This window comes from Rhinatrema bivittatum, chromosome 3, assembly GCF_901001135.1.
Source record: "Rhinatrema bivittatum chromosome 3, aRhiBiv1.1, whole genome shotgun sequence".
Classification (NCBI taxonomy): Eukaryota; Metazoa; Chordata; class Amphibia; order Gymnophiona; family Rhinatrematidae; genus Rhinatrema; species Rhinatrema bivittatum.
Window position 1 is genome coordinate 147,522,482 of NC_042617.1, and position 27,588 is coordinate 147,550,069.

At 44.4% G+C, this 27,588-nt stretch overlaps 1 protein-coding gene across 1 annotated transcript in view; it reads left to right on the plus strand.

The window, feature by feature from the left end:
• The first annotated feature begins 5,377 nt into the window (after positions 1–5,377).
• The window catches only part of FEZ2 (fasciculation and elongation protein zeta 2), a 204,408-nt gene continuing 182,197 nt past the window's right edge, over positions 5,378–27,588 (plus strand). The window contains exons 1-2 of the mRNA XM_029593827.1: positions 5,378–5,681; positions 5,728–5,940. Of these exons, the coding sequence (XP_029449687.1) occupies positions 5,557–5,681; positions 5,728–5,940 (338 nt within the window). The 5' untranslated portion in view covers positions 5,378–5,556. The remainder of the gene's footprint in view (positions 5,682–5,727; positions 5,941–27,588) is intronic.

Consider the following 27,588-nt stretch of genomic DNA (forward strand, 5'->3'; position numbering starts at 1 on the left):
TACACAGTTTAATAGTAGAAAACTTAGCTCGTCCCCCCCTGTTCTGCTAGCCAAGCCATGTATGGTGACAAATCCTAATAAAGTTTTGAAGACTATCATGGTGAATTGCTGTAAGACTGGTCATCTGAAACAAGGAGTGGAATTAATGTTGCATCATGGCAAGATTAGGGACTGTACTGTTTTTCCAATGTTGAGCCAGAACTAACCTTGCTGCAATAAAAACTTGTTGGAGAAAATGTTGTGTGTCTTTGTTGAAATCGTCCAAAGGCAGATTCAGGAGTACATGCCAAGGTTCCGCTTTGATGTCAAGTTTAAGAATAGAAGAAATCCAGGTCAGGACTGACAACCAATAGGCCTGCACTTTCGCCCATTGCCACCACATGTGGTAATATGTGCCCACCACTCCACAGCCCTGCCAGCATTGTTCAGATATCTTTGGGGTGAACTTGTGAACCTGGATGGGTGCGTAGTGCCATCTATACAGTAGCTTGTAGCAGTTTTCTTGCAAGCCAGCAGAGATGGAACTACATTTTGTCTTTCAACACTTCCATCACAGCAGGCATCATCTGACTTTTAACACAATGCAAACACGACAACGATATAATCAGAGACCAGAATATGGCAAAAAACATGAATAGTTTGTTGTGCTAGGCACTGCTAGACTGATTGGGAGTTTTTTAATCTCCCCTTGATATATTGCCTGTACATATTACACCTTGGGAGCTTCAAAAGGAACCTCTCTTTGACCCAATGTAAATATTGTATGAAGAGCACCAGTAGTAAAGATGAGATTGTATCCAACACAGTTCTGGGACCAGCATTTTCTATGCCCAGGGAGATATTCAGAATTACACTCCTTCTGTCCTGTGCCCCCCCCCCCCCCCCCCCCCCGACTTACCACGGTTTGTTTTGACACAGCCCTTTCTGCTTTGGTGGGTAAAGGCACAGCGGTCCATCTGATAATGGCATCTCCAGCAGAGCATCTTTCTCTCTCCCCTCCTGCCCAGCATCCCCCTCTATCTTCACCTCCACTCCCTCCCTTGCATCTCTCTCTCTCCCCCAATCCACTTAGTGACCTGCTTCCCCCTCCTTCCCACTCCAATCCATGCTTTACATTCCCCCTCCATCTCTTTTCCCCAACTCCTTTCCCTGTATCCCTCCCCCTGCCCAACTGCTTGCCTGGGGCTCTTTTACTCCCACCTCCACAACTTGTCCTGTATCCTCCTTCCACCCTCACTACTCCTCAACCTGCATACCCTTTGCTTTCTCCCACCTAATGCTTACCTTACACTCTCCTTTTTCTTCCCCATCCACTCCTTGTCCTGCATTCTCCTTTCTCCCCTCCATTCCTTGTCCAGCAGCACCCCATTCTCTATCTCCCATCCCTTGCCTACAGCTTTTCCCTCTCTCCTCCTCACCCCCTGCCAAGTAGCAGACCCCTCCCTCTGCTTAGCAGCAGCCTTCTATTCCCTCTTCCTCCAGCCCTTCCCAGGAGCCTCTTTCTCCCAACAACCTGCTCAGTGGCAGAAGCCCCCTTTCCTCCAACCCTCTGCCCAGCAGCAGTCCCCTCTCCCACAAATCTCCTGCCCAGCAGCAGAAGCAGCCTCCTCTTTTCTACCAACAGCAAAAGCCTCCTCTCCCCCACCAACTCTCTGTCCTTGTTGAGGGAGTGCTAGGGAGCGGTCCCGATTCCGGGGAGATTGGTGTGCCCTTGGACCATGGCGTGACTGCAGAGAGCTCCGTAGAAGCGCCGAGGCAGGCAAGACATGTCCAAGCATGGGCAGACAGGCTGATCACCGGAGCCCTAACCGCTGCTGAACCTGCATGCACCGGGAGAAACCCAGCAACGCAATGCTGGTCTCTGAGGTAGCCCTCCGGCCATTCGATAGCCCTTTCAGACCTGCCACTTGGGAGTGGCAGATGCAACAGGACTGACAGAGGTCGAGGACAGGCAATGGTACTGGAACTCGGAGACTTGGACAAGGCTAGAAGACTTGAGCAAGATGAGGACGCTTGGAACTTGGAACTCAGACGAGACGAGGATGCTTGGAACTCAGTGTTGTGACCGTTGCTGCGCGACGTCTCTACTATGCCCTTCTTACCTCTTTGGCGACTCCCTCTTTGCCTGTTGGAAGTTTGGCTGCCGCGACGTCATCTTGCCGTTCTCCGGCATCCTCGGACCGGCTAGACGCTGCACTCCACCATGTTTCCCAGCAGCCTAAGGGTGCGCGCACAGCGCAGCCCCAACTCAAGTACCAGCAGTGGCGTCCCCCTGAGGTGACGTCATCTTCACCGGATATTTAAGGTCTATGAAATTGCTAACTATTCGAGTTAGCAAGGACTAGGTTTACCAGGCTTTCCTCCCGGTATCGGCGGATGGGATTCGCTCTCTGCATACCTTACTGCTCTGCCTCCTCGGACTTACCAGGGGTCCTCACTCCTCGGGGGCCTCACTTTCTCTTTGTTTTTCAGATCGCAGTCTGGAACTGGTACTCTCTCCTCGAGGGCCCTCGTTCCCAGACTTGGTACTGAATACCACTTCTGCCAGGAAGTTTTCGCTGCCTACAACACCAGTGAGTTAAAATCTTTCTCTCAGAGCGTTCCCTGGAACCAGGTACTCGCTCCTTGAGGGCCTACTTCATTCCAGCTCCTGGGCTGCTTCTAAGATACTATTGTGTGAGTGTTACCATCAAGGTTCTGTTCCTGAACTCTGCATACCCTGCCTAGTCACTATATTCAATTTCTCTACAGCTCAATTATCCAGGATCGCTGTTCCAGTATCTGAGGGACTACAGCCCAGCTGGGCACTTCCAGCTCACCACTGCCACCTCTGGTGGTTCAATATACTGTTTAATAAAAGAAGTAGTGTGTATCTGTCTCCATACTCTGACCCTGACCGGTGGTCCCTCTCGGGATCTTCCCCTGGGGGCATGGTCATCTGCTACCGGCCCAAGGATCCACCCACAACTATCACGAACACTAACACTCAGACGAGACAAAGATGCTTGGAACTTGGATGCAAGATGCTCAGACGTGGATGGAAATATAGGCTGCTCAAACGTGGACTCAGGGAAGTCAGACAAGGACGCCGGATACTCAGACAAGAACGAAGACTCAGGATACTCAGATGAAGACACAGGCTCAGGAAACTCAAATGAGGACAAGGACTCAGGATACTTGGAGACTTAGGCACTGCCCCTCAGGGTGCCCTACGCAGTTGACGAGGGCTGGTCACGGACCACCCTTCCCACTGCGCGCCCTACACAACCTGGAAAGGCTGGTCACGGACCACGTAGAGAGCGGGACATGCGCAGGACTGAGACTCAGGACAAAGGAGGAATCCGGGCAGTGCTAGAGAAGGATCTAACCGGAAGAGGACTCCTGCCACTGGAAATGGACACTGGATTGATATGGATTTACTCCCAGGAAGGTCAGCTGGAGACTAGGTCTGGGGCGAGGCAAAGCTGAACCCGGAGCTAAGAACTAGCAGTTACTTCAGGATCAGAACTGGACAAAGGACATCAGGAACAGGACTCAGCACTTGGAACATCAGGATGAGGACTCAGAACTTGGAAACATCAGGACTGGAATATAGGGCATTGGAAACAACAGGACACCGGTACCTCTGGACACCTAAGGCATTTTGACATCAGGGACCTCTGGAGATGAGGACATCTGGAACATGAAGCATGGAACATCAGGTACTTCTGGACTGGGGATATCAGGACTAGGAACATCCGGAGACTGGACATCAGAGGATGAAGACATCAGAAGACAGGAACATCAGAACATCTAAAGACAAGGACATCTGGAGACGGGATCCGACGAGAGACCAGAACATGGAACGAAGTTGAAGATGAAGGTTCAGGAACCACAGATGAAGACAAAAAATACCAACGAAGAATAGAGTGCCTTGAAGAAGCGAGGAAGGATCATGGAGGTCTCCTGGAATGAAGAGCTGGAATGGAGAATCCAGGAGCAGTCCAGCTCCAGGACTGGCTCCTTGCGAAGGCGAAAACAGACTGAAGGAAGGCGCTCTTTATAGGGCTGAAGAGGAAACGCCTTGGAAACAGCAGCAGGAGCCCAGGAGGACTGCCCCCCGCTGGCCCTTTAAAAGAGGAAGAGAGGCATGGCCACACACCTAGGAGGAGGGCAGGACCTTGGAGAGCAGCATCTATGCCACAAGGAAGAAGCAGGCCCTGCTGTCAGCGGCTCCCTGCAGTGAAGGAAGAAGAGTGGTGGTGGCTCCCTGCCGCAAGAAGAGAAACTTTTGGGTGGCCTCCTTGCCACGGAAGAGGATGTCAGTGGCAGCCTCATGGCTGCGGAAGGAAAGCCACTGGCGGCAGCCTCCAGGCAACACGAGGAGGAGCTTTGGTGGCGGCCCAGCCGCAACGATGGTAGGCAGTGACAGCGGCCTCCAGGCCGCACGAGGAGGAGCTTTGGCAGCGGTCTCTGGACCACTCGGAGCAGTAGACACGGCGCTGAGCTGCAATGGAGGCAGCGAGGATGGCGGCGGCTTCCAGGCTGTGAAATGGACATAGGTGGCGGCTGGCCCATCGCATAGAGGAAGATGGTTGGCGGTCTTCTGACTGCGGCGGATGGCAGGAGCCGGTGGCCTCCAGGCCACATGGAAACCCAGTCAGTGGTGGCAGCGGCTCCAGCTGCAGGAAAGATGAGAGGCTGCTTGTGGGCCTATCCCACAACCAGAATCATAACAGTCCTGCAGCAGCAGACCCTGCCATCCTACGCACATGCTAGCTGAGCGGTAAAGTTCATTTTTATCATGGTATATGCAAAATAAACCCATAGCAACCAGAGGTCCTTCTTACTGTAGGAAAAAAGGTCATTTGCTTGCCATCTTCCATCTCAGTTCTGGCCGCAGCGGTCCAACGTCCTTCTGAAGCTCAATGCCAAGTACAAAGAAGGAGGAGGGCAGAAGATGAAGGGGCATGATAAGGGAACAAGAGTAGAATGATTTAGGATCTATCCACCACTTCATATCGGTAAACTTTCGTTTATGAATCTGAATCGATCTCGATTTGAGCTACCAATGAAAAGGGTGAGAAGTATACAATAAATAAGAAAAATAATTTATCCTCTTCAGCTCAAAAGAATGTACATATATATTTATATATATTCCCATGACTATCCACTTCCAACCAATAAAACATGAGTGAAAAGTAAAAAAAACCCCCCAGTTAACAGCGCATTGCAACGGCCTTGAAGACTGCCGTAAAACTCGGTACCATGCGCTCTAAAGCAGCCGCCGGCTCATAAAGCGCAGTCCCTGTTTTTTGTGTGAGAGCCAAAACGAGGCTGGAAGCACACAGCCCCGCCTGTCCTTTAAAGAAGGCGAGAAAGGTTTTAGCCACGCCCAATCATTTTACTGCTCCGTGCGGAAGCGAGGTTGCTCGCTGACGGTGCGCGAGCTCAGTTTCCACAGCTGTGGGTGGGGAAGCGCGAGCCCGGGTTGGAGAGGGAAGTGAGCGCGCGGCACTCGAGCCACCGACGGAGAGCCGCGCGCCGCTCCGGTCTGCCTCCCCTACTGCTGCAGTCATGGCGGCGCCGTTGGCTCAGTTCGACGAGGACTGGCAGGACTTCTACGAGTTCAAGCCGTCGCCGGCAGCTAGGAGCTGCCTGGACAAAGTGAACTCCAACTCTGAAGGCTCTGTCACCATTCTGTCCCCCTCTCCCGTCGCCGTCGTTCCCTCTCCGGGGGTAGCGAAGGGGCCCTCCGCCGGCACCCTCCCTGGTGCTGGAGGATTTCTCCGAGTTGGATAACGGATTTTCGGGCGAAATGGGCAGCTTTAAGTCCATGGAGGACCTGGTGAACGATTTCGACGAGAAGCTAACCGTCTGCTTCCGCAATTACAACACAGCCACGGAGGGCATCGCGCCTGTGAAGCCCATCACCGAGGATACAGTCATGAAGGATGACGAGTGAGTATGGAGCATGGTGACGCTGCCGCCTCCTTGCAGCCTTTCCCCGTTGCTTGTTTACTCCTGGTGGACATGGCTTAGGGGCGAGCCTCGTACTGGTGACAAGGCGAGGTGACCTGGTCCTGCAGCTCAGCCGCTGTTCCCTGGTTTGCTGAGTGACCCCCCCCCTCCCCCCTCCCCCGGCTCTACGCTCCCTATCTGCGCCGCTGATGCTGGCATCCTCCCTCTGGTGTTGATCCTGCCGCGCTGGCGATGAGAGCTGTAGATCCCAGGCTGCGGTGGTGCTGATGCTGCATAGCTCGCACTGACAGGTGGAGCTGCCTCTGGCTCCGGTGCCCATATGGAAGTGCTTGTCTTGAGATGAATGCTAGTTGCGCCTACTACCGATTTATTAAAGGATTTTGCTCATTTTTATGTCTAGAGGGGGAAATGCTGCTTGGAGCCCTTCAGGTTCTTATTCAAATAGGACTATTTTCCCTATTGAGTACCTATGGAATATTTTTTAAAATTAGTTTTAAGAATAGAAGATCATGAATAGCTCTTTCACCTGCTTTCTGCAGGCAAGTCGACCTCTCTCCATCCCCTCTTCTCATTGTAGTGACAAAGCTGCTTCCAGTTTTTGATGTGATGAATATTTTTGTGCTCTGCTAAGGAATTGATGCAGCATTTGTATGCATTTAGGTTGGAAAGTGTCATCTTTTGATGGAATCATGATGTTGTCCTTCATATCAAGGGCAAGAAGTCTTGGAATGACAGTGTGCTGCTGGGGTGGATAGCATGGTGCTGAAAGCCAGAGAAATACAATAGTTTTCTCACATTTGGAGTGCAGGGGAAGAGGATCTGTGTTTATTAAGGAAATATGTTTACCACGCTCTGTTGTGATAATCAGAGGTTTGTGTGGGGGAGGGTCTAATGTTCCTTGTAAAGATGGAACCAGTTAGGTGCAGTGTATCTTGAGCTTCCATTGTTTAGTGTAAAGACAGTTTGTCCTTGTAGCTTGAAAAACAATTAAAACTGGACAAATACCATTTATTTGTGTTTGAGAGACTACCAGTGGTATCTTTTTCCTTTGACCTTTCCCTTATCATGAGAACCAAAACATTCATGCTTCTGTTTACCTTTAGCCTAGAAAATCTTCAACTTTTTAAATCAAGCAAATATGTCTTATGCATTCTGTTATTATACTGTAGATGTTAGTGTACTGAATTTCTGTGATCAGTATGGTTTGCTTTTGTAGGAAATATTTTAGATTTCTGCACTGTTTAGAGCTAAGGTCAAAGTATAGGCCAACCTGAATTATTTAAGATTCCATGTTGCTGTTATTTAACTTATTTCAGGATATGGATGCTGAATTATTAGTTCCAAAAATGCTAATTCACACTGGAGGTCTTAGATGCAAATTCATAGACAAAATCCTGGAAAAATATCAACTGTTCCACTCTTCTGTATAATGGACTATGATGTCTAATTATGAAAGATTCTTGCTAGATCTGCCTAGTGGAAGAGTGTCCTTAACTGAAAATGCCTGTAAAAGACGTGTATTATGTTTGTGTAAATTCATAGAGCTTTTTAAATAAATTTGTTTTTCATTCAGTGTGCAGTGTTTCAGAAGTTCACATGGCAAAAATAAATCTCCAATACCTGTTCAAAATTACTATTTGTTTTTGTTGGTTTTGAGATTCTTTAACCTACTATCTTGGCACAGTGATGTCTAATTTATGTAGCATGGAACATTTGGATCTATTTATTTTATGGCATTCTTTTAAACATGGCTGCTCTCAAGGGAAAATAGCCAAAGAGCAGCTATAAAGAGACGTGTTCTTTCTGTCCTATGCAGAATTTAAAATGATCCATAATAAGTAATAGTATTCATCTTGTATCATTTCAAAAACTAATTTTCCCCCACTCTCAAACCTTTGAAAGCATCTCTGTTAGAAAAAGATCAGTAAGTTGTATCTCACTGAATCAGACTGGTCTATATTGGCAGTCAGCCCACAAATGACATCAACTTCTCCACATGAACCAGTCCTGGGTCAATGTGAAGTAATTTTGTGACACTGTTCCAAGTATTTTTTTTCTAAAGCTCGAGGGAATTACATGGTAACAGCTTAAATAATTTAAAAACATACTTTAAATTAAGGGATTCCTGGAGACAACTACCTTCTTTTCATGTTTTTATTGCACCAGCAGACTTATTCAAAATTGCTGAATCATTTAAACTTTCAAGATCACACAGGACCTTTCTTCCCTTAAATTATATTTAATATAAGCATTGATTTAACAACTGTGTAGAAAGTATCTTAGACTTCTTTACTGGGCCTGATTTTCCTAAACATTTTGTGCATGCAAATGGGCTTTTGAAAATTGCCCAGGAGGGGTTGTGTGCATAAAAATATACATGTAACTCGCGTGCGTATTTTTACACGCACAAGAAAGAGGCGTTCTGGGGGCAGAGTTGGGGGTGGGAAAATCATTTGCATGCATACTTCTGATTTTTGGAAGTATATGTGTAAATGTACTCGTACATATTTACACCTGCTCTTGAGGAGGTGTAAATCAGTTTGCTTAGGTCTGGCAGGGTTTCCGAAGTCGGCCCTAATTTTCAAAGCGGACTTACGCATGTGAGTCTGCTTTGAAAATTCAAATTAAAGTCAGTGAATACTTTCTATTAGACTTGAGCCCTACACTCTGTTATGAAATTGGGCTAACTTTGTATATTTTGAAATATTGTATGAGGAATAAAACAATATTTTAAAAATACAAGTAAACATTTTCACCCTGCATAAAACTTAAAGGCACTATAACATCATAATAGGAAAACTGTTCCACATGCCAGCTTCTCAGATCACTGCTTTTTAGTGGATTATAAAAATACACAGCTTTTGTGAAATTTAAAATTTGAATAAAACTTCTAAAAATATTCTAGGGTTTTTATTCTTTGTTTTTTCTTAAGAGCAAAGTAAATTTAATTTCTTTTAAATTAAGCTGTTTCTTTCCCACCATATTTGTTTGATTAAATAAAGAAATAATGCATACTTTATATCACAATGCTTCATTGTCATTTGTTCAGTTTGTTTTTAGTTTTCTGCTATAAGCTTCCCAAATTACTACTTTGATATTTGCTATTGCTTTCCTTTAACTGGTTAAGGGGAATGACTGTTAAATCATTTAATGACCTTGTTGATTTTTGTTTTCTATGTGAATGGCTTAGGAGAAGTGTGGGTTTTTTTTTTTTGTTTGTTTAAAACATTTTTCATCGGTTATTAAGAATCCCCTTTTTTTTAATTTGGAACAGTCCGGTTTCTTTGCATGCTTCATATGTGCTCGATAAAAGATCCAAAGGTGAACAACAATTGTATCAAGTCACTAATTTAAGAAACTTTTCTGATCCTGTCTAAGAATGAATCATCTTTTCAAACTCATAATACTGTGCTGCTGCATAGTGTTAATGACTTCCTTGAGACAAAAAAGTCTTTATATCCATATATAATTCACTTCACCTCACCCAACTGTTCACTCTGAACTTTCCAAAGTAAGTAGCAATTGAAAACTGCTTTCACACAGAACACAAGATAGCACATATATTACAATACAAAGCATGCCTCCATTTTAGGAAGACCTAGCATTTTAAATCCTGGATAGATCATTTCAAATGTAATTTAGACTATATGGTTATACTTAGGCAAAGTAGGTGGAGAAGCAAATCACCTATATAGTCACATTCACAAATAATTTGGTAAATTTTTCAAGTCTATGAATTTTATAAGCTGTTCAGAATATATGCTTTATTGGATTAATAGAAACATGGGGAGCCTGAACACTGTTGTTTGAAATGTTTCTATTACACCAATAAAGCATACATTTTGAACAGCTTATAAAGTTTGTGGACTTGAACAATTTACCAAATCATTATTTATCGTACTTATTAACAAGACAGTATTTATTTTTTTTATTTTTTTTAAATGACAGTTGTGCTATTCCTGTTTCCAGTTTAATTAATGGCCTTGCTTTATTAGAACAGAGAGCAGAATATCTAGATACCTGATTCAGGTAGTGCTTTAGGTTTGCTTTCCTCTGCAAGTGGGTACATTTTGATGGGACACTGTTTGACCATAATCTTTTGGAAGAAGCAATAAAAACATTTCTAATCCATTTTTGTGAGTTTGTATTTAAATAGGTTTTAGCTAAATATCTGCTTGAAATATAACATACTTTTCTGTGCTTTTACACTTTGTCAATAATTGATGGTTTGAATGTGTAACAAAGCGGATCACTAACAACAAGCTTCTCTGATAGGTTTAGTGTCTGTTGTCTTAGAATCTATGGGGTAGATATTCAAAACCCATTTAAATGAATAACTTACAAGTTATCCATCTAAATGGGTTATACAGCATATTTAGCCTCTTTTCTGGCTAAATCATAGCCAGATATGTTAACCAGCTATAATTTAGCTGGTTATAAAAAGGGCATTCTGGGGAGGGATCCCGTTATCTAGTTAACTTAGCTGAATATCAGGTATATCTTGCTTCATGTGGCTGTATAACTTTACACCTAACCAGATATATTCAAAAAAGAATATATCTGGTTAATTTAGGTTCTATTTAAAAAAAAAACAAAAAAACCCCCTGTCTCCTGCCTCCCTTCCACCTAAGTTGCAAAGGCTCTACAGGGCCGAACTTGCCATCCCCCTCCAAAATGGCCCATTTAATGTAAATAAAATATTATTGGGGCCAGGAGTCCCTCCAACTTTTCACATCCTGCTCCTACTTCCCTTTATACTTAATTTTTTTTTTTTTTTTTTGTGGGCTCTAGATATGACCACCCCAATCCTTTCCCTTATGACCTGTCCCATTCCTTTATTTGAAGTTAGGCTACCGCAATCCCGGAGACCATCTGGGACTGACACTTCTGCTATTGCTAGGCTAATACTATCATAGTTGATTAACTTTATACATAACCGGCAATATTTAAAAGAATATCAGATTATGTTTAAAGTTACCCTGCTATGGTTAGTCGGATAACTTTAATCGGGGATATTCAGTGAAAACTTTATCCTACTGAATATCCAGGAGAAGTTATCCACCTATCTTTAGCTGGGTAACTTGTCTACTAAACGTCCTACAAAATATGTATCAATATAACTTTTTAAAATTCAGTGCCGAAGCTTAACTTTTGAAAGGTAGTCAAAAACATGTTTAGTTCAAAAAAACAAATGGTATTGTCCAAAATTTGTTGACCTTCTAGAAGGTGAAAGGAAAAGCAACTTTTTTTGGCAATTTTTAAAAATTCTTTGTTATAGAGACCTTCTGATAGTACTGCTTTAACTATATACAATCCTGCTACCTCAAGATTTGTGCATTCAAAGAGTTCTTTCTTGATTAAGATTATAAGCAGAGAAGAATGTATGCAGCCCTTGTTAAGACTTTATAAAACACCTTTGATGGGGAAATTGGGTTTTTCTGTGCAAGCAGCAGCCAGATGATGACATTGGCGTGGACCAATGGGGAACCCAAGCCCTGCCGGCAGGTCCGCTTATATCTGTGGGCAAAAGGGGCAGTAGCCCTGGGCTTTGCATAATAGGGAGTCCATAGGTAAAAATGTCTGGAGTGCAAGGATTACTGATCTTATCACCTATAGAAGGCAAGGTCTGTGCAGCACCAAATTTTGAAAGCACCTAGCCACCCAGAGCCTCAACACACCACACCACCAGCCTTGCCCCAGCTTAATGGAAAGGTCCTTATAATGGTGCACCCATTTCTATGGTGTTAGGCGCCAGTGCAGGCACAGGTAAAATACATCAATGCGCTCTCGCGTCCTGCTTGCCTTTATAAGCTGGGGAAGGATGACTGGAGAAGCGGAGAGCCTGTGGGTGCAGTGCATACATGCACTTACAGTCCGTGCTATTTAGGAGAAAGATGAATGCTGTAATGGTTCCCCCCCCCCTTGACCTGCTGCAGAATTCTGCTACACAACCCTCTCCTGCCCCGTCCTGCTGTGAGTGACTACATTGGAGCTGCACAATGAAGTGAGTTCATATCATCTCTCTCCACTCAGAAGAGTGGTATTAGTCCTTCATAAAAGCCTGAGATCTTCTTAGGCCAGTACTGGCTTTGGGTTATTGCTTAGCAGAGGTGGTTTAGATATGGGCATGTATGCCCTGGTGAGCCAGTCAGTTTGTTCACTTGATAGTCCAATCAGAGGCCATCTGTATCTTTGAATAGACACACCCTGCCATCCCTCCAGCCACATGCACAGTCACATTGCTGCCCCCTCCAGCCATGCACACACTGCACAACACAGCATGCAAACATTTTAAAATAAATCGATTTTTGCCTTATTAAAGTAGATCCATCTTAAATGAACCAAATTTTTAATTCTCACCACATAAATATCAGTAAACATCTATTTTTGTGCCTACTAATAACCTCCAATTACCTGAAAAATGAACCCCTAAATTTGCATTTTATGTACTCCTAGAATCAGAAGCCGTATTTATAACTTATTTAGTCTCTGCATGCTTCATTTTCATTAAGTCAGCAGACATGCCTCTAAGCATTAGTAAGCTTGTAAATTCTGTATGGGTTGTAGCTAAGGGTTTGATACCAATGTTGGTAAAAATACAAAACATCTTCTTGAAGCCTTTGCAAAAACCAGTTTTATTATTTTTAAGGACATCTGGCTTTGTGTAAACCCAGTCTGAATTGTGTGGGCACTAGCCATAGATTAATCCAAAGAAATGATCATAAAAGAAAAAGAACATATCAATTAGTAATAATAAACTAGTTAAAGGCCCAAACTTTAAAAAAAATCTATTTCTTTGCAGCGTTGGAGTATAAGTAAATAATGTAAGTGATAACCACTGTACACGCTCAGAAAATGTGTCCCTTTTGTATTACAGATACATGGTGCATGCATGCACAGATTAATGGTGGCATGCATTTTTAATGAGGATTTCTCAGATGATTGGTTGCAGACGTGTGCAGAATAGCAGATCTTGTGCCGATTCACTGTTAAACCTCCTGCTGATTTCTTAATCAGTTCAACATTCTTGCTGTCGCAAAAAAAGTATGCTGAGCTCAGTCAGAATGGTAATGTTACTGAAAGAATTCTAATCTTTTGCAGAATATTTGGTACAATATTTTAGAAATTCTTTGTTCACATATTTGTTTAATGAAAATATAAAACAATGGCGAGTACAATAAAGGATCCTGAAATGTCATGTTTTTCTTACCACTTTAGATTTGTTTGTGCACATGAAAAATATTATGAAAGAAAAATCTGGCTTGACAACTCAGGGGTTCCTGAATCTGGTCCTTTGGGGCTATAACCCTATCTGGTTTTTGGGATTTCCACAGTATGCATATGAGAGATTTGTATGCTGTGCTTACATTGTATGCAAATATATTTCATATGTATTTATTCTTCATTGCTTATTTATTACCTGCTCTTCCAGGAAATGAGCTCAAAGCAAGTTACAGAAAAACAGGGCTCTGAGGCCAATTTATCAGCTTACATAGAACCAAAGTAGGAATATAAAAGAAAAGGGGAATCAAATCTAAAAATGAAATAAACACATACCTATTAATATGGGACCAATTATCTGTGTTCAAGGGCTAAATACCTCCAGGAACAGCCAGGTTTTTAGTTTTTTCTGGAATGATAGGAGGTTTGGTGCTAGCCTGATGTCCGGTGGTAAGGAGTTCCAGAAGAAAAGGACAGAGTTAGAGAGAATCAGCCTCCTATCCTTGGGGGTGGGTACCTACCAGTTGTATATTGGGCAATGTGCGAAGAGGGCGAGCCAGAGAGTAACAGTTGTTTAAGTAGATAGGAGCCAGGTTCTTGATCACCTTATAGGCCAGGAACAGAAGTTTGAAAGAGATGCCAGAGGCGATAGGGAGTCAATGAAGAGATTTTAGGCGAGGGATAATTTGATCAAATTTGTTGGTGTTGAGCAAGGATCAAGCTGTAGTGTTTTGTACAAGCTGTAGCTGTTCAATCTTTTTTTTTTTTTTTTATGAACCCACATAAAGGGAATTATAGTAGTCCAGGCAGGAGATAACAAAGGCCTGAATGGCTGTCGATTAGGCTGAATTGTCCAAGAGGTGTCTATTTGGACCTTCCAGATTTCCGCACAGTTTTGCAGACTTTAATCATGCCAAGCCTGGATTATTGTAATTTTCTTTACTTAAGTCTTCCCCCAGTATACTATAAAGGCAATTCAAATAATTCAAAACTCGGCTGCTAGAATATTAACAGGCTCTATCACAAATACTCCAATATTATGTTCACTACACTGGCTTCTGTTGGATTATAGGATACAATATAAAATATTGATGATGATCCATAATGCACTAAGCAAAGATGCCACGTAGTGCATTAACTCTCTACTCAAAATTCACCGCCCAGCCAGAAGTCTATGCTCAGAGGTCCAATGCCTTCTTGACATTCCAAACTTCAAATTGGTCAGATTGTCAGAAGTTAGAGGATGTTTTCCATAGGGGGTGCAATGCTATGGAAATCTTCGCAAACAAGGCTGCGGGAAGACCTTTAAAAAAAACAAACCAAAACTAAACTAAAAATGCACCTATTTAAACAGGCATTCAATGTAACTTGACATGTTAACAGTGGCCTGTAAGCATTTTAATTATGCTAATTGTATTTCCAGTTTCTTTGTATTGTTTTGTGATTATGAAAGTTTTTTACTTTTGTAAACCGCTTAGAAAACAAAATTAGTGGAGGAATAGCCTAGTGGTTAGAGCAGCAGGCTACAACCCAGGGTTCAAATCCCGCTGTTGCTACTGTAGTGCGATGCCAAGACTCCGGATTTTGTAACTGAGGGTCAGTGCAGATCTGTTTAGTATTACTCTGGAGCACAGGTGAGAATGGTTTGATTTCCTACCCCCCCCCCCCAATCCACAAAACTTCTGTTTTTTTGGAGGTTGACTTTTAGTTTATTGCAATGAAGCCAATTAGCAATCTTCCTGAGGCACAGGTATAAGTTGGCAATATCTTGGTTGGGATTAATACTTAGGGGAACAGTTGTATGTCATCAGCATATGGGTGGAAAGGGATGTGGTGATTCCTCATAAGTTTGCCAAGTGGAGCCAAATAAATGTTGAACAAAGTAGGAGGTATAATAGAGCTTTGTGATACACTATAAGGGAAGGGTGTGAGGAGGCCTGTTCGAAGGAAATGGTTTGGCTATGGTCCTGTAGGAATGATTTAAATGAATGTAATGCAGTTCCTGACAGACCTAGATCCGCTAGTTGAGAGATAAGGATCTAGTGATCTACTGTGTTGAATGCTATAAACAAATCCAGGAGCACTAGAAGAGCCTATTGCCCCCTATCCCAATACAGACATAAGTCTTCCACCAGGCAGACTAAGGCTGTTTCAGTACTATGAGATGGTTTGAAGCCAGATTGGAAAGGGTCCAGAAAGTTAGTAGCTTGAAGGAGCTTTTTGAGTCTTCTCAGAAATACTGTTTCTATGATTTTATTAAGGAATAGAATGTTTGAGACTGGCTTGCAGTTAAGGTTATTGGGGTCTGATTTTGGTTTCTTTAATGTGGGTTTTACCTCAGCTTTCTTAAGGCAGAGAGGAAGATGCTCCTCTAAGAATCAGTTTATAGTATACTGAAGGCGAGTGAGGACATCAGATCTGGCCTGCTTGATGAACCATTTTGGTCATGGGTCTTTTGGACAAGTTGAGGCTTTGATACCAGACAGAAGGCTGTCTACTTGTTCCAGAGAGGGAGCGGAAGGAGGCAAGGGAATGTGAGGGAGTATTGTGTTTGTGGTAATGAGATTAAATTTTGATCTGATGGTGATCTTATTGGATAAGAATTCAGCAAGCTTATTGCAGTGAATGGCAGTGTCTGTCTAGAGGGGGAGGTAGAGATGCAGAAGCACCTGATAGCTTGGAGATAGTACAAAAGAGGACCTAGGTGAATTTTTAGCTTGAGAAATTGTGGTGGTGAAGTAGTTTTAGCCTACACGATTGATTTATGATAGAATGTCTGTCTTCTGCAGATATTTTATCCACGTAGGATTTAAAGTTTTGTCAGCAGCATTCAAGTCTTCTGGCTTGCTTCAGTACTCAATTCAGAGATATGCCAAGGTGTAGGGATGGAATTTCTTACAGTGGTAATCTTCTATGGAACCAGCTTGTCCAGGGCTTTCTTGAGATCAGAGTTCCACATGTTTAGTAGGATAGAGGAAGAACTAGCAAAATTCAAGTCTGGTTTTGAGGGGCTGAACAGCTCTCTTAGAGTTTCTAAGAAACTCTCAGGGTTTAGGTAGGTGGGAGGTGAGTCTGAACTGTTTAAGGGAGCTTCCTTCATGGATGGGATAATAGGGAATGCCCTGAGCTCCAGGTGGATCAGGAAGTGGTCTGACCAGGAGAATAAGGATGGGGGGTGGGTAATTTTTTTTATTGAAAGCTCTTGTGTGAGTTGGTGGGGCAAGGACTAAATTGAGAGTGTGGTGCACTTGAGTGGGTTCCTTGATTAGCTGAGTGAGACTAAGCGCTTCCAGAGAGGCTCCAGTGTTCGAGGTGCTGGTGGTCATTCAAATGATGTTGAAATTGCCCAGTATGAGCGTCCTGAGGTGTTAAGTGTCATATCAGATATAATCGACAGAAGTTCCTGGAGGCCCTCAGCACTGTGATTAGGTGGGCGGTACACCAAGAAGAGCCCCCATTTGGGATGGGTATTTGATTGGACTAGCAGGGTTTCAATACCATTCACAATCCTAGTGGGGGAGCAGGTTAAGTCAAGGAAGTTTCTGAAAAGTATGGCTGCTACTCTGCTGCATTTAAGTGGGGGGAGTGGATAAAGGCGTAACCATCTAGACAGATTTGGATGAACTGGGGCTTGTCAGTTGTGCATGCCCAAATTTCTTTTAGACACAGAATGTCAGCATTGAGGTCTGTTAGGTCATGTAAGGCAAGGGTGCTCAAACCTGTCCTATGGGAACCCCCAGCCAGTCAGGTTATCAAGATATCCCTAATGAATATGCATGAGAAATATTTGCATACATAGGAGATAGTGCATGCATATAAATCACATGCATATTCATTAGGGATACCCTGCAAACCCAACTGGCTGAGGTTTGAGCACCCCTGATGTAAGACATCTGTGTGTTTGTGGATGATCTGGCGTTAAGTAGGAGAAGACTGGGGTTGTCTGTATGGATCCTTTGTAGTTGAAGGTTCCCTTGGAGGGAGGGTAAGCCTGGAGAGAGGTTCCTTGTAAGTCTGTGGTGTGGGACACAGTTGTGGGGATAATAGAGGGAGGAGTATTTACCCTGATCAGTGGTAATAGGAGTGGGAGCTGGGAGTAAGCACATGGAGATCCTGAAAACCAGACAGGTTTGTGGCCCTCAATGCCTGAGTTTGGGACCTCTGAATTAGTTCGTTTACAGCATTGAGGAAGACCTAATAGATTTTTAAAGAAAATGCAATTCTTAGTATGCAGTAATGACTTGTTTGGCACATCTTGATGCTTTATTAGTATACATTTAGGCATCACTTGTTGCTAGAGTTTTTGGGCAGCTTGAGATCTGAACCTATAGGCCACTAAGCCCCTGGTCTGCAAATTATGGGAGTTGGAATTATTATGAATAATTACATGTGGCAGATGAGTTGCTGGGGATGGAATGCTTCAGGCAATAGAGGACTGAGTAGTCCTTCAGAGGAATGGAAACTGAAATGACTGGTTTAACTTGCAGACCTCAGCTTGGATACAGACTACTACTAGACAATGCATTGTTGGTTTACCTTAAGATATAGAAATTTATATAGAAAATAGAAATATGAAGGTACAAGAAGACCATATGGCCCATCTGGTCTGCCAATCCATCTAATTTATCTATTCCTTACAATTCTCATCACTCCCTTGGAGATTCTCTGCATTTATCCCATACTTTCTTTAATTCAGATACCGTTTTTGCCTCCAACACCTCCACTGGGAGGCCATTCCATGTATCTACTCCCTCTCTGTAAAAAAAAAAAAAAAAAAAAAAAGAAATTCCTAAGATTACTCCTGAGTCTATCCCCTTTCATCCTCATCTCATAACCCCTTGTTCTAGAGCCTCCTTTTCACTGAAAAAGGCTAGCCTCCTGTGCATGGAAACCTTTGAGATATTTGAATGTCTCTGTTATATCTCCTCTATCTTGCCTTTCCTCTAGTATGTCCATGTTTAGATCTTTGAATCTATTCCCATATGCTTTAGAACAAAGACCACTGATCATTTTAGTAACCCCACACAGGACTGATTCCATCCAGTTTTTATCCTTTTGAAGATGCAGACTCCAAAAATGTACACAGTGTTCCAAATGAGGTCTCACCAGGGACCTATATAGGGGCAATATTACTTCCCTTTTTCTGCTGACCATTCCTTTCCCTATGCAGCTAAGCATCTTTTGGGCTTTTGCTTTATCCACGTGTTTAGCCATCTTAAGATCATCAGATACGATCTCCTCCAGATCCCATTCCTCTTTTATGCTTAGAAGAATTTCATCTCCAATATTCTACCTCTCTTGGGTTTTTGCAGCCCAAATACATTTTAGCATTAAATATTAGCTACCAATATATAGACCATTTCTTGAGCTTCACTAGAACTCTCCTCATGTTTTCCATACCTTCTTGGCTGTCTACCCTGTTTCAGGTTTTGGTATCATCAGCAAAAAGACAAAACTTTCCCGACAATCCTTCTGCTTTGTCACACACACAAATGTTGAAAAGGACTGATCTCTGAGGCATGCCACTGGTAGCTGCCGCAGAATAAACTCCATTTATCACTACCCTTTGATGCCTCCCACTTACCAAGTTTCTAACCTAAGCAATCACTCTAGATTCCATAACAAGGGCGTTCAATTTATAAGTCTCTTGTGCAGAACTGTATCAAAGGCCTTGCTGAAGTCCAAGTACACTATGTCTAGCACTTTCTCTTGATCCAACTTCTCTGGTCACCCAATCAAAGAAATTGATCATATTCATCTGACAAGTTTTACCTCTTAGTAAAACCATGCTGCCTTGGATCTTGCAAGCCACTGGATTCCAGAAACTGCATTATCCTCAGTTTTAGAAGTGATTCTATTAATTTGCTCATCATAGAGGTCAGGCTAACCAGTCTATAGTTCCCAGCCTCCTCTTTACTTCCACTTTTATGAATAGAACCACTTCTGTCCCTCTCTAGTCCTCTAACTACTTCCAACTCTAAGGAAACATTGAAAAGATCAGCCAGTGGAGATGGCAGACTTCTCTAAGTTCCCTCAATATCCTCTGATGTATCCCACCTGGCCAAATCACCTTATCTGCGTTTAGTTGGCTCGTCATGAAACACTGTTCTGAAAATCGATTCAAGTTTTACCTCCATTCTAATCTTATTTGAGCCTGTTCCTGGGAAGAACAAGAGGGCTCTGTGCTGCCATTAAAATTGGCACTTGAGGGAAGGGGAAGCCGCAGTCACCAGGACTCAATGGCCCCTCTCCCTTCAACCTGCAACGAGGTGTGAGACCTGCCTCCCTCCTGCCCATGTCAACTGCAGGAGCATTTTATTCCTGGAGGGAGATCTTGGGGAGACTATTTGGGAGACATTTTGAGGATTGATGGGAGAATTTATTGATGTCGTTTGGGGGTGTGGTAGATATAACTTTAGTGAGGGTAATACCGGTAGGAAGAAAAGTAGGGGAGGATATAAAGCAAAGATGTTTAAATTATACTAAGTTTTAAGGACAGCTATTCTATGAGTGGAATTGTTTGGCACATTAAAAACTCTAGGTCAATTCAAAAGAATTGGTTTAATGTTCATGACCTGATATTAAAGACCAAATCTAAATTTAGATCTATTATTGAGACATGGTTATCAGGTAATGGTGGTATTGCTAGGTCCCTTGTTTGTTCTAAGGGATATAGGTTGAATACTTGTGTTAGGAAAACTAAGTGTGGAGGGGGCATAACTATATTATTTTTCTAAGTTCCCTTCCTCTTAGGCAATTGTTTGTGGACCCAGTGTTAAAATGTGAATGTTTGTTAGCAAAATTAGATTTTCCTATCCCTATTCTTTCCCTCCTGGTATTGTTCCAGGTCTTTTGGTACAACAAATAGAGGTATTGGAAATTCTTTTAATCTAGGCTTTAAATATTCCTCTTTTTTTTTTTGGTGACTTTATATACATTCTGCTCAAGAGTCTGGGAATGGATTACAAGATTTTCTGAATACCCTGGGCATAGGAGATTTAGTGCAAATGATTACTGATGTAACACATGAGAGAGGACATATTTTAAATCTGGTATTTGGGTCTCCTTTAACTTGTGAGGAGGGTGGGTTTACTTTTTGGAAGACAAAGTTGCATGGTTAGATCATTTTCTGGTAAAATTAAGTTTTAGATTCTTGAATGAAGTCTGATAACTCAAAGGTAGTCAGTTAAAGAGATGGGGTAAATTGATGCAGATAAAGTCAGAGATAGAGTGGAGTAGCTGTTAGGTCAATTCCAGGTAAAGATGGATAATGAGGATGTGAATGAGATGAGAAATAGTTTAATTTGTTGAACACTGCTATATTGGAAGGAATAGAAATAAATGGGATTATTGTTGGGAAAAGATGTTTCTCACAGGACAAGCAGGATGGTAGTCCTCACAAATGGGTGACATCGAGGATGGAGCCCTGTACGGAAAACTTTTCTGTCAAAGTTTCAACAAGCTTTGACTGACACTGGCACACTGGGTGCACTGAGCATGCCCAGCCTGCAATTATCCCTGTGAGCCACAGGTGTCTCCCTCAGTCTTCTTTTTTCCGCTCTGCAGTCAGCATAGCGGTTGGAGCTCTGTGAGGATTTTTTAACTAATTACCTCATGGAAACACTTAACTTTTCACTTCAAAAAACACTTTTCCCTGCACAGGTCTCCCTCCGCGTACGTTTTTACGACGCTCGGTGAGTACTAATTCTTATTTTTCGGTCGATTTCTGTCACTATCTTAAGGCTGTTAACTGACTGAAGCCTTCCCTTCCCCCATTTTTCAGTTAGCTTTAAACAGCTTGCGAGTATCTCTGTGACACTCTGCTTGCTTATGCTAGTGGGGTAGGGATTTTTTCCTTAACTTTAGGACCTCTGTAGCTTCAAGTCCTTCGTTCCCTGGTACCCTCACGCAGTCGATACCCTATCGCTACACCGGGACCCTCCTAAACCGCCCTGGGCTTTTATATGTCATCAGCGCCCCTCCCCCCACGGTGCCCTGATGCCTTTATCCATGTTTTTTTGCTTTTCAGTGCTACCAGGCTTTTTCCTCCTACGCACTGTTTTTTTCCTTGGGCTTCCTCGGTGCCGTCCCTACCCGGATGCATGCCATTGACGCACACGCTGTTAGTCACTGCCATGCATACTCGGGTCACCGCCACCGCTGCCCGAGACACTTTTTAACGATCCCAGGGTCACTTCATCGATGCCACCCCCCCTTTTGGGGATGCCATCGATGCCCCATCCTCCCCACCGATGTCCAGCCCTTTTCCATCGGTGGGCATCGGTGCCACATCGATTCGTCGGTGGGCATCGGTGCCGGATGGTCCCCATCGGTGGACATCGGTGCCGGATGGTCCCCATCGATGGACATCGGTGCCGGATGGCTTGTCCGTTGATGGCATTGGTGCCGGATGGCCGTCCGTCGATGGCATCGGTGCCAGGTCCTTTTGCATCGATGGACACCGATGCCCAGGTGTTTCATCCATGGGCATCTGTTAGAATGCATCCATCGAGGGCAGTCGATGCCAGGCTGCTCCCATCGGTGAAATTCGATGCCCAGGTGGGTCCCATCGGTGGGTATCCATGCCGGCTCGATTCCGTGGATGGGCGTTGATGCCAATGCCAGCCTTATGGCTGGCATCGATGCCCATGCTGATTCCAGGACTGGCGTTGATGCCGGGATGGAATTCATCGACTGGGAGATCCATGCCATCGATTCCATACGTGTCCATATCGATGCCACCGACACACGTGTCTGGGGCACCGATGCCATGTACACTTGGAAATCTGAGTCTGTCCAAATCGATACCGTCAACGTCTGTGGCCCTATAGTTGATGCCCGTGGCCATGCCACAAACGGCATAAATGCCCGCCTCCATGCATCGATGCCCTCGACACCTCCGTTTTCCTTCGGTGTCCTTGACGCCCTATTGATTCGACTTCGACTCAGTCGATGCCGGTATCTTTTTCAATAACGGCAATGTTTTTCGATTATTCGATTCCACATCGTTTCAAAGATACCTATGCCACTGCTGTCAGTGCCCGTCACTGTCATCATTCTCCTGGCCAGTCATCGACGATTTTTCATACCCATTTTGATGATATCCTCGAAGCCCCTTAGGTTGCCTTCAATATCGTCAATACCGACATAGCACCGCCACATAATACCCTCGCCTCCTCACATTGCTCCACGCTTTGGGTTCTTTTTTAAGCCCCGTATTAGCTTAAGACACTCCATTGTGTCAGGAGCAGAGCAGGCGTGCTGACAGTTCGTCATCGATCGCCTTCCAGGACGACGAGGGCTTCCATCTCGGCGCTGGGGAAAGACCGGGCCGAGCACCGTGGCACCCATCATCGCCGACATCGTGATCGTCCGCCGCTGACGCCATCCAGCACATCGGTGCCATCCTTCTCCAGGCTGGACAACGCTCGGGCAGAGCGACATCACCACTGCCATCAGCACTGTTCCTACAGTTTTGGCAGTCCTTGGTGATCCAGAACTTCCGGATCCAGGTCCGACAGCTTCTGCATTGGCGTCACGACACATCGAGCCGCTGTGACGAGGGAAGGGAACATGAGTTCCGTTAGGGCTCCTCTGTTCCTGGCGTGCCCCACCGTCAAGTGGTGTGGGACTATGGCCATCTGTTACACTTAGCAGTCTAAACGCCACTCACGCCTGGCCTGTCTCCTCTGTACCTGTGCCACCATACCGGGTTTCAGAGCGAGATGGACGGTTACGTCCCCGGCCTTACCCTCGAGGACTCCGGAGACCGTCGGAGTCAACAATCTTCACCGGCTCGTCTTGCGGCGATCCACGTCGGATGGTAAGTACCCGCTTCGGCGGCATTCCCATAGAGTTGTGTTCTCCCATTCGGACCGTGGTTCGAAAAGTTCTGGGTCATGTGCCTTTTAGAACTGTATTAGTGTCACATATCGCTATGTTAGCCACAAAATCAGGAGAACCCCTCTATCTTCTTGGGATTGCAGCAGGGCTTCTTCTCTTGTCAGTAACAAGTCCCTGTGCCGACCAATGCTCTGACTCTTGGTTCCCTCCCAACCAAGGTCCAGCTGCATTGGCTGATCTGCTAAACATGAGATTCAGCAACCATTGCCCCATGTACAAGTCCACCTTGAGGCCTGGCCACAGGTCTCAGTGTCTCCTTGTACAGCATACAGAAATGCGGGTACCACTTACCGCTCACACACCTGCAGGAGCCTACATGATATCCTCCATTGGGACACCTCCTGGTCTCCCATCTGGTCAGATATCAGAGCGGCCACCCCACCTTGTACCAAAGTCCCGGTACACTCCCCCAGGCGCTACGAAGTGCAGAGGGGAGAAGGGAGGGGGGTTGGGGAGTTTTAATTGCACTATTCTTTCTTTTAACAGAAAATAGTTACTCTCCGCACATCCTGGACCTAAGAAAATCCAACTTTCTTTAGACGTCACAGGTACAATGGTATCTTTGGTTACCATCACTCCATACTGCAGTAAGTACATTATTTTAATGTTTCTATGTGCTTTATGGTGAGTCAACATTACAACCCCAAGCTCTGCCGCTGGCACCAGCTTTGGTAAGTGAACTGTCTCTTGCATCACTGTTGGTGAATGCTGTTTTCTCTGCGGAGTGTAACATCATTCACTTTCCTTGCATAGACTACTGCTAACCACTTTCAGTACATGCAAGGAGCTCTCACTTTTTTCAGGACTCACTATACATTTACTAACTGGGATTACTGTCACTGCCATAAATCCCTTCTGTAACACTTCTGGACACCACAGTCTTAAGACCCTCTTGTCCAGCATGCGCACAGACATTCTGATACATTGTTATATGTCCCTGCGCATATTTTCCATAACCTCAGCCTTTCAACTTTTCATGGTTGGGCTATGGGGTTTCTTCCCACTATGCATTTTTCTCATAATTCAAAACTGCTATGGGTTATATTCAGTGACATTCTATACTCAATGGACCTAAGTGGTTTCATTGCTTTCGTCCCTGATTCTTATCCCAGTTCGAACTAGGACCTAGTCTCCTTCGACTCATGCTCGCAATTCCTTAGGGTTATAAAGTTTCTCCTGAAAGCTGTCAACCCATTATGCATCTATTGCACTCCAGCATAGTTTCTCATAAACTTCCTGGACGTTGCACCCATGAGTTATGCCCTTATGCCTTCCAATACTGCTTTTGCAACAATTCTTTGTGCATACAGACAGACAGCATAGGGACAATGTGCTTTCCAACTCATAAGCACGCATTACCTCTTAGCTGCTCTGCTAGACAGCTGCGCAGCTCTACCCTTGGCCCTTGTTCACTTCATGCGTCCTTGGGCCACATATCTAAGAGATTTAATGAACGCTCTATCAGACCTTCTCCACGTAGGTTCTATCCTCTCGAATGGTCTCAATTACATGTGTACAGGGCAAATCTTTTAACGCTGAGTTTAACTAAACTTTCCTCGGCGTCTGCATCATTCCATACGATGCACAGGTTCTGCTCCCTGCACATGTTTCCTATGCATTCCCTTAGATGCCTTTTCTTCCATCAAAGGCCTCTTCAATATATCTCTTCTGCTGCCTCTCGTAGCCAGCATTCTTCTAATGTTGAACTGGGATGGGGTTCAGTATTCTTTTCCCCACTCCCTGACTGAGATCAGTATGCTTTCCCATACTTCTCAATCCATCATATCAGTAACCTTTTATTCTCTCACCAGTCAGTCCCAAATCATAGACTTACTGATGTTCTTAGGTTCTGGTAGCGTCACAAAACCTTCTAAACATAAATCTTGCCGTTTAATATGGCAGGCTTTACCTCCTGACGCTAAAAAAAAAAAAAAAAAGAGGTATTACCCCTTTTACTTTTCCACCATTTTTTCTTACTCCCTCGGATTCTGTTCTCCAGACATCCTCCACATAGATACACCTTTCTCTTAGGAGGTGTATCGTTTTGGGAGTTGGGTTCCCGTTTTCGGTAATCCTCTCTGAGTCGGCTTACCATGGATTATCCACTGATCAAGCCGCCTCTATTTCTCTAATCAAGGAATGAACATATATATATTCTCCTTATAAGTCTCATACATTCTACGTTTGAGCCTTTCCATTCCTCTCTTCCACAGTTTGGCAAGGGAACTTCTTTCCCTCTTAATGTCATTCCTGCCAGCAGGGTCTGTGAGTTATGCACTCTTTCCATACTCACCTGACTCCGTTCCTCTGCCACTGAGTAGTTCTACGCATTCAACTTTCTATCCTTTTCAGGTAGATGTTGTATCTCCTTTCCTCAGGAAATACTCTATTAATTTTTCCTAACCTCTCTCTCTCGCCCTAGGGAGAGACTGGGTTTTCCACATTCCTGGACAGTAATGCTGCGCTTACATTCTATCTACATTGCACTGCATTCCATGTGAATTCCACTTGACTCTTTCCTTCATGCAAGGGTCAAGCTGCTACTTCCAGTGGCCACACAGACCTAATCCTTCTGATTAAGTGGTCTATATTTCCTTTCCTACCAACAAGCAGACATTTCACTACAACACTGTGGGTATCCACATACTGTTGTGTCCGTCTTAGCCTTAACAGCTTCCCTTTGGTTACTGCTGCTTGTACTTTTTTATCAGGTTGCAGCCTGGAGTCCTCTCCATACCTTCGCAGCCTATTATTGCTTACATTTGACTAGCCGGCATGCTCCATGTTTGGCCAGTCCGCCTACTCTTACTTTTTTCAATTCACTACCCAACATCCTTCCACGAACCCATTATGGTGTTGCGGATGCCCTCCGTTCCCATTTCCACCTCAGTCGTTACGCCTTTGCGCATCTGCGGTGTATCTGGTGCATTCCCGGGCATCCTCAGCTCGGTACTCACCCATTTGTGAGGACTACCATCCTGCTTGTCCTGTGAGAAAGCAAATGTTGCTTACCTGATGTAACAGGTGTTCTCACAGGACAGCAGGATGTTAGTCCTCACGAAACCCGCCCGCCACCCCGCGGAGTTGGGTCTGTATACTTTTATTTTAGTTTCGCTTGCGCTTTTTAGCTATAAGACGAGACTGAGGGAGACACCTGTGGCTCACAGGGATAATTGCAGGCTGGGCATGCTCAGTGCACCCAGTGTGCCAGTGTCAGTCAAAGCTTGTTGAAACTTTGACAGAAAAGTTTTCCGTACAGGGCTCCATCCTCGATGTCACCCATTTGTGAGGACTAACATCCTGCTGTCCTGTGAGAACACCTGTTACATCAGGTAAGCAACATTTGCTTTCCCAATGGTTCTCAGTGCAATTGGGAGAAATGAAATGTGAATGTCATAGATTAGAAAGATGTTGGCAACTTTCTGGGTGCAAATGCTATGGTGTGAAAAAAATTCTAAATCCTTTAGACAGTTTTGAAGAATAAACAATATTTTATGGGTTTGATTGAATCTACTTAGAACCCTAAAGTTATTTTTCGGGTTGTGAATTCTGTGTTGGGAGTCAAAGCTAGGAAGTCTCTGCTATATGAAGGTTTACCTGACTTGGAAACCTTGTCTTTATTTTTCTGATAAGATGGAGACATTAGTTAATAGTTTAGAACCTAACCAAGTGGGTACTGAAGAAGGGATAGAGAGATATAACTTCTGTAAATAAGAATTTAGGAGAAAACAGTGAGGGCTCTGTATTGTTTTGGGATAATAGACTGCAAGTTTTCATGAATGAGTTTGAACCTATCTCTTTGGTAGAATTGAAACAATGTTGGTCTCGGATTAAATCTTCTAATAATATGGGCAGCCAGCACTGATGGTCCCCTCCCCTCAGCTCCTTACAGTCTTATGATATAATAACACACAAACAACCGTCTGGAATTCAAACAAGGCCGCAGCTTTATTGATACAATAACCACCAGAGCCAACTTAACCCTCCAAATTCCCATCCCGGGGTCATCTACCGCATCTCGGCACAATGACCCCTCCGCAGGCCACCAAACCTGCACAAACCAGCAGCATCCCGCCGCTAATCGGGCCCCCCACCACAGCCCCCAGCAAGGGGTCCTCAGCATGAGACTGAACCCAGTCACATGCAGCTGAAGCCAGAGACAAAGCCCGACACCTAGCGGGTTCCTTGCTCTGAACCCCACCCCAACTGAGTCCTGGCTCTGGTCACTCCGCATAACCCCCCCCAAGCTGCGACAAACCAGCCCCATAACACATAAAAAACAGGGGAGGGAGGGAGGGGATCAGGCCGGCTGCTCGCATCAAAAAAGGGGCGGTCCCAATGGCTCCGCCCCTTTTATATTCCATTCAAAAAACCCAGTGACACAGCGAGGCCGACCAACCACAGCCCTCAGGTCGGCTGAGCCAGCCCCTCTGCATCACAGGCACATCATAGCAGGGGAGGGGGGGAGGAGAGCAAGGATGTGCATCCTAGCTCTCTCCCTCG